We start from the raw sequence: 14,289 nt of genomic DNA on the forward strand, positions 1-14,289 counted from the left end.
ATGCCGCGTCGATCTCGCCGGTCGGCGCAGGCGCAGGCCTACCTGGGAAGGCGGCGCGGCGGCGACGGCGCCGCGTCCCTTTCGCTCAAGGCTACTCGCCCGCGCACGCAACTTCAAGCCCAAACGACATCGCGCACGCACGCCCCACCGCGGAATTTCCCTTGCACTATCATCAACTTTTTTTGATCGCGCCGGACAATCGAGTTGCAATAAACTTATAACGTAACGTAACCGTTCCATTCGCTTTACACTTAAATATTCTTCTCAAAATAGGTTACATAAATTGCTTACAAATAAAAATTCGCTGATAAGTAAAAATAGAGCCACAGATAGAGCTTTGGAAAAAAGTTCGCAATGCAACAAAAGTTCAAGAAAAACAACTTGACACATAACATAAACAAATGACTGTCAATGTCAAAGCCTCGTGTGAAAGCGCGGGCGCACACAGTTTGGTGATTATGAAAATTAAGCTCACCTGACTGACTGATGGGTTCTTTTTTGGCACTGAAACAAGATTGGGCACCGATATCACAAGCCGCGAAGGCGCGCAAGGGTTTACTCGGAAGGTACCTATAGGATACTGGAATAAACGGGTCGGGCGTCGTCAGCGCAGGTGACAGCGCGACGCCAGCGCCGCGGCGCGCGACGGCGACCCTGCGTAACTGGACCCTTCCCCCCACCCTTGCGAACATCCATGCCTTGCCCGGCGCGGGCGCTCCGAAGCCTGGCCGGGCGTCTTCATTAACTTAGAAGATACATATATTTTTTAGTACGCACACTACGCATTATGAACAGCACCTTTGCAGGACCAGTATTTACCCGTCTTCTGCGAGGATTTTGTAGTCTATTCTTTGGCGATGTTTACAATTTTATTTTAATATGCACGCAGGGTGGTTTGTGGTTCCTTGATCTATCTATGTTATGGTATTTAATGAGCCCAGTCCACTAGGCGATGAAAACAACTGGCTACCAAGTTGACTTTTCCCATTAATCCCTTTGCAATCCCATAATACCTACCTAATAGGGGTTTCTTAGAATAAAAATTACGGTGGGCTCCCAGATCCTTTCGCATACGAATCTACTAGAGACAAGGGTAAGTATATTTCGTCGGAGATTACGGATTTGGAAAAAAATACCCGAGTACGGAACCCTCAGTGCGCGAGTCTGACTCGCACTTGGCCGGTTTTTTTTCCATTAATCCCATAATGGCACGGGCCTTCTTGGGATAACAATGCAGTAGGCTACCGGTTGGTCCTACCCATACGACTTGACTGCGGTATATTTCAACTATTAGGTTGTTTGGTAGTAATAAGCTAAGCCGATTCCAAGGAACATCTTGTCAAGCTTAATTCGTTTTAAACGCAGTCCCTTTGTAAAAAATAAACATGCGCTAGTACCTACTCTGTTATTATTCACCTTATCATATATTATTTGAGTAGATGTAGGTAGCTTAAGTACTTATCTATAGTCTGTTCTAACTTATTTATGTTCGTAGAAACGGACTGCGTCTTAAGCGGATTCCACTGCGATGTTCGATGGAACATATTGTTACTATGAATGACGCGTTGCATTACTGTAGATAAATTTTATCGCTGCGAGACCTGGGAAAACACATCGCAGTATTAACCCAAGAAAATCTATACCATTATGCAATTAATAGAATAATCGTAATTAATTAAGATACCTACATACTACATGTAGGTACCCTACTTTCAGATTTTTATACTGTTTACAAGTGTAAATTAAAAATTTATAACACCCCCGACAAGTGAAGGTTACAGTAACTAGAAAAGAGCTGATAACTTTCAAACGGCTGCACCGATTTTCTTGGATTATAGCTAAGAACTCTCGATCAAGCCACCTTTCAAACAAAAAAAACTAAATTAAAATCGGTTCATTAGTTTAGGAGCTACGATTTCACAGACAAATACACAGATACACACGTCAAACTTATAACACCCCTCTTTTTGGGTCAGGGGTTAAAAAGTCCCGACCCTGAGCAACGAGAGAGAATAGGTAGGTACCTACGACGGAGAGAGAGAAAAAAGATGAGCAACAAAGTATTAGATAACTATAAATTTTTATTATAACTAAATAATCAATAAAATCGACCAAAGATTTAGCACGCTCTCGACTAACTTAACTATACATCTAGATATGTATATTAATGAACTAGCTATAGGAATATACTATAGAAACAATATTGCTTCTTCTTCATTCAAAGTGCAAGCCCGTGTTCGTCATAAGTGACGAATATCTTCTCGATAGCCGTCACATAGGCGGCAGTCCGCAAGTCTAGACCCAGTTTATGCTGAACGGCTGCGCGTTTCACGTTCTGAAATGGCGTAAACCATTTAAGCCAACGATCTTAACAGGGCTCTCTCCGTCACTTGCTCCATACAATCGTAGTTCCAATTTCATTTGAATTCCGACCGCAACCGAAGTTCATGAAATTTTGCAGACATATTTTAGAAACTAATATCTGTGTCTGTGGTGTTTTAGATTTTTCTTAAAATATGTAGTTTTAAAATTACAGGGGCTCAACGATTTATATGTGAATTTTTAAGACCGCGTAACTTTGAAACCGAATATATTAACAGAAATCTGGAAAACCACAGGCATAGATATTAGTTTCTGAAATATGTCTGCAAAATTTCATGGACTTTGGTTGCTTAATATTCAAATGAAATGGGAACTACGTTTGTATGAAGCGAGTGACGGTGAGATCCCTCTTAAAAAAAGACCGAACTAATTGACCTCTAGCATCGTCAAATGTTTTATTTGTAATATATTGTGAACTTTTAAAAATACAGGATTTAAAAAGAAATCGTAGTTTTTTTATGGTTATATACCATCTTCATTTTCGCTAGCGTTTTGGTTACACACCCGGTATACATTCACCATTATAAATGTCACTGATAACTTACTCGACAAGCATTCTCCATCGTGTACTCCAAGCCAGAGTTGACGATTAGCTTCTCATCGGCCCCCGACATGAGCGATTGGAAGGTTGGTGATGGCAGGATCTTGGCATTTATGTTGGACTTCTTCAACGACTGTTCCACCGAATCTGTTTAAATTCAGAAAGGGGTTTCAAGATTTTATTATGGAGCCTGGTCTTCGCTTTTCCAAGATGCCGATGCACGCTGCTCGTCGCACGATATTCAAGAACTATCGGATAGAACTTGCGAAGGACATGCCTCTCACTATTCCGTTGACAACATTCTCAATCGTCACCACTTCAGCAATCCCTATTAATCTTAGATTCATACCACGCAAGGCTTAATAGGCCATAAGGAAACAAAAATGTGAAAAGGATATTTACTGTAATGTACCTATCTACTGTGTATAAATATCTAAATAAATAAATTAAATTAAAGCCTGAATGCCCGCCATTTTCTTTTTTTAGGGTTTCGTCTCCAAAGGGTAAAAACGGAGCCCTGTCCGTCCGTCCGCATGTCACAGGTCTAGCTCGTAGACTAAATGAGTTACAAACCTGAAATATTGGTATTTGGTGTAGAATATTGACCCAAAACTAAATATTGAATTAAAAATTCAGTAGAATTATTTTTCAAGGGGCTCTCTCATAATATACATGAAAAAAGAGGCAAAAAAATTTTTTCTTACCCTAGCTTGTTGGGTATCATTGTTTAGAGCTCATTAAGTAGAGTACCTACGAATATATTCCTTTATTTTAGGGTTCACAACAAATTCAGACGGAAATTCTTTTTATTATCACCATTTTATAATATAATAAGCCTCCGCTGTTCGTCTGTCTGTCTGTCAACGGGCTGTATCTCGTAAACCATATAAAATAGGAAGAGAATTGAAATTTCACAGAAGGTGTACCTATTTCTATTGCCACTATAACAACAAATATACAAAACTTCGAAATGGCCGACACGAATAATAGTAAAAAAAGTGTTATTTCTTCCACGATAGTATGCGAGTCCGACTCGCATCAATCGATTTTTTTTAAACTGCCACGCATTAATTATTACTTAATTTAATAGTTGGCTTCCCTATTGGATTACGTATGAGACATTTTCCAAAGTGTTACGTTTCCGAGATACAGCTACCTAAGCTACCTAAGCTATTCTAAAGTTGCATTGGTAGCAAGGCGCCATGTTGCCGTTGTGATCATGATGTATGACGCCACCAACTGCACCGTCGCGGTCGCCCATATAATATCATTTGATACTAGCTGTGCCCGCGACTTCGTCCGCGTGGAATAGTGACTTTTCGGGCAGGCTACGAATAACTGAATCCTGATAGCAGCGGCGCGGCTCTCAGCGCGCTTTATATAGCCGCGGACGCTCAGGCGCGAGGCTAGTACGTACTCTGTACGTTAAAAATGTTCGCCGTGATTCTTTAAATTGACATAACTTTTTTATTTATGAACCGATTGACATGAAATAAACACTAAATGTTAAGTGAAGCTTACTACAATATATTAATGAAAACCGTATCTAAATAAGCCGTTTCTGATATTAGCGTGCACAAACACACAGACAAACAGACAAAAAAAAATTAATTACAATTTCGGGTTCGGCATCGATATAATAACAACCCCTGCTACTTTGTTTTTATATATTTCCATTGTACAGACACCACTTTTCTACAATTTTATTAAATGTATAGATTATACCTAGTTTAAAATTTAAAAATCTCCTAATATCTGCATTTTACACAGTCCCGCAAATTGCTAATGAGCGTGGCCGCCGTTTTAGTGACTTTTCTACAATTTTGTTATATGTATAGATATCAAGTAGTTATCTGTATGTATGTAATATGTATAGTGTATACTTACATGGTTACAAAAAAGAAAACTTAAAATGTATGCGTGCTAAGTTTTTAAGTATCATTAGCTTGACCGGTGAAGGAAAACATCATAAGGAAACCTGCATACCTGACAGTTCTCCATAAAATTCTCAGAGGTGTGTGAAATCTGTCAATCTGCATTTTGCCAGCCGAGGCGGACTATGACCAAATCCTTCTCATTCTGAAGGCGGAAACAAATTATCGGACGCGGCAAACGGACGCGGCTGTCGGGCGCGGCTATTGAACGCGGTTGTCGGAAGTGGCTGTCAGACGCGGCTGACGGACGTGGCTGAGGAATGCATCATTCAGCTGATCACCATGACTTACAAGTATCTGGACAATAAAATGTACACTGAACAATCAGACGTAAGTAGCGGACGTAACATTGAGCGTTCGGCCGTCCGATAAATATCTCGCAAGTCGCGTCCGAAACGACTGTGAATGAATAATTGAATAAATCATTCATTCACCTATCTGTCGCAGTTCTCAGCTGCGGCGCACGGACGCGTCTGATAGTTTCCTCCTTGCGAAGAGACCCGTGCTCAGTAATGAACCGGCGATGAGTTGATGATGATGGCGTACCCAGCAAAGCAGTGTTGGAATCCCTCCAAAACTTGATGTTCAGTTTGCCGAAGCTGACATGGTTCAGATTCTTCAGGTACTCAAAGTATGATACACAAACGCCGCCTGCATTGGTAAGGAGGTCCGGTAAGACAAGAACTTTCTTTTCACGCAGGATCAGGTCCGCTGCAGGCGTGGTTGGACCGTTTGCGCCCTCCGCTATAATCTAGTGAACAATCACATTTTAACGGCAATCTCTCCGTCACTCGCTCTACACAAACGTAGTTCGGTTCTCATTTGAAACAAACTCGAAGTAATTGTAGAGACGTTCTAGAAATTAATAAATAGGTATCTATCTATGCTTGGTCTGCCAGATTTCTGTAATTTAAATAACTATTTATAAATAGTTTTAATTTTACACGGACTTAAATTTATAGACTTAATAAAGACCGTGTACCTTTGAAACGGAATAATTTGAGGGGGGCTCTCTCAACTGGCGCGTGGAAGTAAGAGACTTATGTCAGAGTGAACTAGAGTGAGGGAATTTGATTCTAAATCCACGTTATTATATACGTATTTATGTCAAATATTAGGCTATGGGTACGTAAAATCATAGAAAAATAGAGCTTTATTATACCTGCGTCAAATGCTTGACGCCTGCCAGTCACATCGAAGTCTCGACGTTTTGTTAGGAGTTCCCTAATGCCTCATTCACACGAGAGCTTTTTTAACTTCCATTAAAAAAGCGTTTAAATAGAACAAAATAAATGCATACCCAAGTATCTGTTCACACGTCAACGCTTTTTTAACGCGCACTTTGTATTTTCAGCGGAACGCCGGGTTTTAACGCAACGCTTTTTTGACGCTCGTGCGAATTAGGGCTAACTGTCGTGTACTGTGCCTACTCGTATGTCCAACCGTGGACGTCCATCGGTTGCCAATGATGATGATGAAGTTCAATCTTGGTTTCAAGACTTGGTACAATTTACCTTACAGTTGAGCTTGGGTGCGTTATCCTGAGTCAGCAACTTCTCCATGGCCGCCGCAACCAGGATGTCGCACTTTTCAAACAACAACTCCGGACCGCACTCGGTCGCGCCGGAGAACCCCTTGGCACTGCCTCTGTTCTTCTTCTTATACTCTTGGAGCTCCTAACAACGAGTTATTCGTAAGACGGAGTTTGGCATCCGTAGATAGATTTCTTTAGCCATAAGTATTGATAGCCTACTAGATAATGGCTCATAGCTCATTAGAGCCACCCGCCAACACCTCTTCAGTCGGCGTGGTGGAGTGAATGTGTGTGAGAGTGGAATGGTATGAGCGTAACAATAAAATTCTATGGTACCTACATAATGTAATTGACGTATAAGTATACCACAAAAAAATTTTCACGCTCTACGTTCCATAATTAAATGTACATTTTCTGTTTGTTTTCAAATCTTATTCAGTCAGTCAGTCAGTTCCTCCTTTTAAATAAAATAAAGACACATAGGTACCTTCGTATTGATACCATCAGGATTCTTCAGGTTACAGTCAACCTCGACCACTCCGATCACCTTCACCCCATGCTCCTCGAGGTACATTGCGGCGTAACTACCCACATTTCCAAAGCCTTGAATTGTAGCGGTTTTGTTCTAAGAAAAAAATACTTATTACTCAGGATACGAATTGATAATTAGGTATACTTTACTGTGGGCAACTGAAATTAGCTGGCATTTTGAATATTATCTACCAAAGAAAGATGTTCAAATTGATTTTAAGTAATAGAATGGGAAGTGCGGCGCTGGCGAGGCGTTGCGAGGCCGCACGAAACTAATCTATACTAATAAATAAAATTGAAGTGTCTGTCTGTAATTTCGAAATAACTACCTCATATTAAGCTCATATGGTTATTTGAACGATACCAACACTGAATCACACGTTTTTAAAATTTTTGTCTGTCTGTCTGTCTGTCTGTCTGTCTGTCTGTCTGTCTGTCTGTCTGTCTGTCTGTCTGTCTGTCTGTCTGTCTGTCTGTCTGTCTGTCTGTCTGTCTGTCTGTTTGAAAAGGCTAATCTTCGGAACGGCTGGACCGACTTTGACGGGGTTTTCACAGACAAGTAGAGAATTGACCAGGGAGTAACATAGGCTACTTTTTTAACCGACTTTCAAAAAGGGAGTTGTGTTTTTCTACTTATGTACACCGAAATCTCCGAGATTTCTGAACCGATTTGCGTCATTTCTTTTTTAATCAATAGAGAAACTTCGCGACATTGTTTCATAAAAAAATTGAAGTCCAACTCCTCAATCCTGATGCTGCAGGGGATCTGACTAATCCACGCGGGCGAAGCTGCGGGCATCAGCTAGTAATTACTAAGAGGGAATGCGCAGCAGACTGCTGGGGAATAGTCAGCCCGCGCTGAGGTACCTCCCCGTCTCAACCCCTACGCCCCTCAATCCTAAGGATTCCTATAAGATTCCACTATCTTTTTAATACAAGATAGGCTTGCGTTTGACGACAATGATGAGGAGTTGGAGCGCGCTTGCCTAGAAGATGCCTATTCAGTATTCACTCTTGCCTTGAAGGTACTTAAGATATGCATGGCAGGAAACATGGACACCGGAAGAGCTTCCACACCTACGCGGTTCGTATCAGATGCGTTGAGTAAAAACGTTTCGAGCGAGAATATTGGATGCCGATCACATAAGGATGCCAGTTACGCTCACTTACCACTTACCATTGTCCTATGGTAGAATCTAACCTTGAAGCCAGGTTGGAGACCGATCAGATTCATATAATGTTCGTCGTGAATGAACATCGAGGTGGTGAGGAAGACGCCACGGCCCGTTGCCTCGACTCGTCCGTGGATTCCGCCACCATTGATCGGCTTCCCCGTCACACACGCCGCGGCGTTCAGATCCCTGTGCCCTATATATCCACCACAAGTAAATAAAACCACCTACTAACAACCACTAATAAATAAAATTTAAGTGTCTGTCTGTAATATAAAATATCTACTTCATATTAAGCTCATATGGTAATTTGAACTGTACCATAACTAAAGCACACGTTTTTAAAACTTTGTGTCTGTCTGTCTGTCTGTTTGAACAGGCTAATCTTCGGACCGGCTGAACCTATTTAGGCGGGACTTTCACAGACAAGGAGAGGATGAACCAAGGAGTAACATAGGCTACTTTTTAACCGACTTTCAAAAATGGAGGAGTCGTATTTTCTACCTATGAACACCGATATCTCCGAGAATTCTGAACCGATTTGCGTAATTTTTTTAATCGATAATTTACCCATAAAAATTTTGGATTCCAACTCCTCAATCCTAATGCTGCAGGGGATCTGACATACGGGATTTTTAAAAACCTTAATCCACGCGGGCGAAGGTGTGTGGCGAACTGAAAAAAGACAATTTACCTAATGTTTTTATGAACGTATCAACTATCCAGGACATTTCCCTCCCAGAGGTATTTACATCTGGAGCCGGTACATCTATTCCTGCGCCTAGAATTGTAATTTTTGACAATTAGTACAAGAATAAGAAATTTGCAAAAATAATGTTCACAAAAACTTTGACCACTAGCTCCCGAAAAAGTACAAACTGTCATGTCACTGGACATCAATTTGTAAGCAAACATGCTGATTGCTGAGTGCTGCAACATTAAAACTTTATAATTAGAATTTATATAAGTACATGCGGGGAAATTTTTGTGGTTTGAAGAGCCGTGGCTAAGTGAATCAATCGCCTTAACCTACTATCCATTTTGACCATTTATACCCTTTTTTGACCCTAGACTTAAAATATAAAAAAATTGAATCGAAAAATTGTTTGGAAAAATTCGCGAACCAGTAGTAGGTAATACCTACTCTGAACAGCGGTCGCGACGTGGTGCTTGGCCACTAAGTAAAGTACTATTGTCGCTCTGAGATTCGAGTTGGTGTCAAGAAATTATTTATTATTATATTGTATTGTATTTTAGATGATTTAGATAATTTAGCTTAGTTTAACTTAACTTAACTTTAACTTAATTTCCATCTTATTATATTCTTTTAAAATTTATAACTTAGGTATTTTTTCATAGTCCTTAGGTTAGCTATTATATTATTTTTTATATTTTACTGTACGACTTATGTTTATGTTAATGCATGCTGTGACTGCCCGTAAGTGGAGTTGCATAAGAGCCCTAGACTTTAAGGAACAACATGTATTTAATCTAAATGTGTAACTCTGTGGGCGGTACTATAGTAAATAAATAAATAAATAAATTATCTAAAAAACTGCCTAGTTTTCTCTAAAATAAATTTGCTTAGGCGATCCACTTAGCCACGGCTATATAAAGCTCTATAATTTCACCATAATTATATCAATATAATGTTACTTTATTTTTGTAAACATTTTTTAAAGTATGATAAGAATGACAAGTATAAGTAAATGAGAGAATACCAATATAATTCTTTTTCGCAAGCTCCAAGGTGTAACGTCGAGTGATTCTCTGCAATTCCGCTACGGTGTACTTCTTCGGATTAATAGCGACGCCTTTAACCAAAAAAGTAGCTTAAATTTTTGTCTAGAAGAGCGAAGCGAGGTCTCTACTTAAGTGAAATTGCACTTATCCGTCCGTCCGACTGTGCGTCTGTCAGAGCCCTGTAACTTTTGAATTACTGAACATAGTTACTTCAAATGTAAACAATAAACATACTCTGGAAACTGATGGCCTTCAGCTAAATATAGCATTAAAAAAACTGACCAAGTGCGAGTCAAACTCGCGCACCGAGGGTTCCGTACTAAGGTCGTATTTTTCCGACATTTTACACGATAAATCAAAAACTATTATGCATAAAAATGTTTTCATAAAGGTTTTTTATCGTCATGTACTAAGAGAAAATAGAGCTTTTGCGTCTAAAAGTAATAGTTATTTATATAAATCTAAAAGTTATTGTTACTTACCTCAACCAAATGTTTCCTTCAAAAACACACAGGTTTTCTACCTATTTAAGGGACAGTAGATCTTCAAAAATATAATTTATAACTATACAAATATATTTTTTAAAATATATTAATGCACTAAATACTTGGTAGTTAGTAAAAGATTGCGGCCTTAAAACAGTTGTTCTGTTTTGCGGCCGTTTTAAATAGTATGAACGTACGAAAAAAAACCTCAGCTACTATCAAGTTGCGGCTATAAAAATAAACAAACCTAAAAACTATCGCAACTGAAGTAAATTCGTAACCACCTCCTTTGGCTCCTCCAAATGGTATATTGGTGCAAGCGCATTTGTATGTCATCAGTGCAGCGAGAGCCTTCACTTCTTCTAAATCAATTGCATCCGAGAATCTTATACCTGTAAGGAACCATTTTAAGATTACTTAGTCTCTGCTGATACTAAGACAAATGCTTTCCTTTTTAACTGACTTCCAAAAAGGAGGTGGATCTCAATTCGGGCCGTTTTTTTTTTATGTATGTGTACCGAGTTTTTCGAGGTTTCTAGACCGATTCGCAAATATGTTTTTATCAATAGCAGAAGTTTCCGTGGAGGTCCCATAAAAATTTCTGGACCCAACTCCTTAACCCTGATAGGGCAGTGTACTGCTCGCCTGTTATCAAGATTTAGGAAGTGTTCATAGTGAATTATTTATATTGTAGATATCAAGCAACGACGTCATGCTTGGACTCCAAGTCCCTGATGACAGCACTCCTAAGCCATAGAGATTCAGGAACTGTTCCTGGTGAAATAATATTATAAATGCCAACCATAGACTTTGTTATTCAATTCCAAGTCCCAACTCTTCAATCCTGATGCTGCAAGGTACTGAACTCCTAAGCCGTGTGGATTTGAGAAGGTTTGCTGGTGAATTGATATTTTAGGTACCAAGCAATGAATTAAACATCTACACTAAAAAGCTTAAAATAAAAATTTAATAAATCGACTTCCAAAAACTACAAAGTAAAAAATTATGTTTTATTTCTACACATATACAATACATACGTATGAAGTCCGGCGAGCATAATAAAAGAAACTAGACATCAAAGCATGAAGCTCGCCCGACTACAACATACATACATACACGTGTAGAAACAAGAAATATTTTGTTTTCTTTCTAAGTAGTTAGTGGTTTTGGAAGTCGGTTTTTAATATATTTTTTCGCGGAACAGATGGCGAAAGAGATAACTAACATCAATCCTGTCAGATAAAATAAGTACATATATAATAATATATAGTGACCGGCAAACATCTTGAAAAGCATCTTTGGTGAAAGGAAGGGGGCGGGAGGGGAATTTTTCCGCGTGGGAGCACGTGATAAGTTGATTAGTCAGCCCTTGTTTACTACTCGGACAAGCTAAGTACGTCGCGACGACGTTCAGGTACGGTATGCGAACCGTACTGACGCGACAAGACGACCGCGGGGAGATGAGCGGGTAAGTAGAAGAGGCGCTGCGTTCCAGCGACGTGCAACCTACCGCGATGCGGAGACTTTGCCCCGCTACGCTGCTTTTCGCTGAAGTTGTTTGCTGGTCACGGTACTCAGACGCTACCTAGTACCTCCTTTGCAAGGAAGCCGATGCACACTGTGCTGCGAGCGATATCCGTGTACTATCTCGTAGTCGCCGTTCTTGCGCTGCAACGGGAACTCGAACTGCAGCGAGCTGTTGCAGGATCCCATAACCTGCGGTGTAACCAATTTGTGACAACTAGCAACCATAATGTACCCAACCAAGCTGGGCTTGTTGGTCAAGGACTCGAGAAAGCCCTAAATATACGTACGAGTAGCTACGTCACAAGTCACATTTCGCGAGCCGTCTTCGCTCTTAGCGATGGGCGTATTCGTTGGTCTTGCAGCCGCTTTACTTAAATACTGGGCAGGTCGTATGTGCAGTATGGCAGATGACTTGTGGGCAAAACCTGCTTTATATGGACTCCCCAAATTCACCAACTGGCGTGGCAGACCAAGGCGGCGATGTCTAGATAAAAAAGTTAGATGGCTCGAAGTGCCACAAGGCATAGAATAGGAGAGTGATGGAAAAATCGGAGGCAAACTTCGTAGCCTTCATAAGGTGTCATCTCCGCGGACGAGAGGATCGCGGCGATGTTAGATGCAAACACACTACCGATCACGACGCACTCGCAGATATACGCAGAATACCTACTTAGTAAACTTACGCTTACCATACACGGTCAAGTTGTAAACTTAGGAAGGTGGTGGGACTCATAACAGGGCACAGCCCACTAAACAAACACCTTTTCGTTATAGGTGTTACCGACAGTCCTCTGTGCAGGGCCTGCATGGAGGTCGATGAAACGCCGACGCACGTGCTCCTGGAGTGCATGGTCGTGGCAGAACAACGAGAACGCCATTTGGGTTCCCCAACCTCACTCCATGAAGTCCTCGGCAACCTGGGCGGTCTACTTGGCTTCTGGAGCGAGCTTGGATGGCTGGAGTGAAGACTTCGGCGGGGAGGGGCAACACACGCACAACAGACGGAAACGTTTAAGTGCGGAAACCAGCCCAGAGAGAAGAAGAAGAAGACACGGTCAAGTTTACTGGCAAGTTTGCAGCGAACGGTTGATATCTGTAGAGTGTAGAGCACACTTTGACTTTGCTTTGACTTGTTTCAGTTAAAACGAGACAGATTTATACCAGCGGTAGCAAAATCAGAACGCGCTCTAAAGATGTCACCCTTAAAGTGGCGTTCAGTTAACCAATATATCCATACACCAATATATCCATACCACTTTTTGGACGCCGCAGCTTCAAGTCCGTTGCAAACTTGACCAAAAAACTCGTTGACTTATTATATTACGGTAAACTTGATTGTGTAGGTATGGCCAGCGTTAGATGAAGTGAAGTGACCTTTAATATGCCAGCAACTCTTTGCTTCCTCTTCTTATCAGAAAAATGGGCATGCTTCTGTAGATAGTCGAACAGCGAAGGCTCAGCGACTTGGACTGCGAAGTGGTAAAAATACTCCACCATCCGGAAGAAACTGGGATCCGGGTTCGTAGGCACGCCCTTTATATGTGTTGGTATTTCATAGTTCCGTACAAATACTTTTCTGGATTCGATAACATGTCTTTGGTAGAAACAACCCGTTTTCATTAGCGATTTAAACATTTTATTATTTATATTCTAGCAATCATGTGGGATTCACGTAAAAAATGATGATCTGTTGTGATGGTTGTCATAATAACTGTCTACTGACCAAAATATTGACAGTAGTGTGACCTGATTTTAAAATAAAAAATAAACAGACAAAAAGATTTACTAGCTGCAGGGCTGAGGGCTCTCCCTTGTCCAAATTTTACATCAAAAATCTCAATGACTGCGGAGTCCGCACTTCTTAAATCTTTCCCTGTATTCTAAGGATCAATCCTACCAAAGGAAATAATATATTAAGTATATTGTTCACAAAACGCCATATTCTACTGCTAAAGCAGAGCCTCGATAGCTCAACGGTTGAGGAGCGGACTGAATTCCGAAAGGTCGGCGGTTCAAACCCCACATGTTGCACTATTATCGTTCCCACTACAGGCACAAGCTTTACGCTTAATTAAAGGGAAAAGGGGAGTATTAGTCATGATTAGCATGGCAAATATTCTTTAAAAAAAAGTTACGTTAAAACATTACTAACTTTTCTTCAAGTCTGACCCCCAAAGACCTTGTTGTTTCTTAGGTCAGTGGACTTTCGTTATTTTGTCAAAAGCTGAAATAGAGTAAGATCCCACTGCCGCCAGAATTTTCTTATTTTCTGAGAAACAAAATGTGTAGTATACAGTAGTCTTAGTGTGTACTATTAACGCATATAACGCATATCTATTAGCTTGTGCCGTGGGCCAATTTATAAGTATTAGCTAACATGAAAGTACCTATTAAAAACTACTCACTTTGGGGCATGAATCAATGATCAATCATTTATTTA

General features: G+C 40.5%; 1 protein-coding gene across 1 annotated transcript; it reads right to left on the minus strand.

Annotated features, from left to right (window-relative positions):
* Window positions 1-2,061: 2,061 nt before the first annotated feature.
* On the minus strand, window positions 2,062-13,541 carry LOC123880352 (glutamate dehydrogenase, mitochondrial-like). The gene is made up of 11 exons (XM_045928449.1): window positions 13,224-13,541; window positions 11,915-12,038; window positions 10,607-10,714; window positions 9,816-9,908; window positions 8,789-8,875; window positions 8,124-8,290; window positions 6,879-7,016; window positions 6,372-6,533; window positions 5,404-5,608; window positions 2,928-3,070; window positions 2,062-2,335 (listed from the first exon to the last, which is right to left on the minus strand). Exons 1-11 carry the CDS (start codon window positions 13,482-13,484, stop codon window positions 2,219-2,221), a joined length of 1,605 nt encoding a protein of 534 aa, XP_045784405.1. The 5' UTR covers window positions 13,485-13,541; the 3' UTR covers window positions 2,062-2,218.
* Window positions 13,542-14,289: the final 748 nt, after the last annotated feature.

This window comes from Maniola jurtina, chromosome Z (assembly GCF_905333055.1).
Source record: "Maniola jurtina chromosome Z, ilManJurt1.1, whole genome shotgun sequence".
In the NCBI taxonomy this organism is placed as follows: domain Eukaryota; kingdom Metazoa; phylum Arthropoda; class Insecta; order Lepidoptera; family Nymphalidae; genus Maniola; species Maniola jurtina.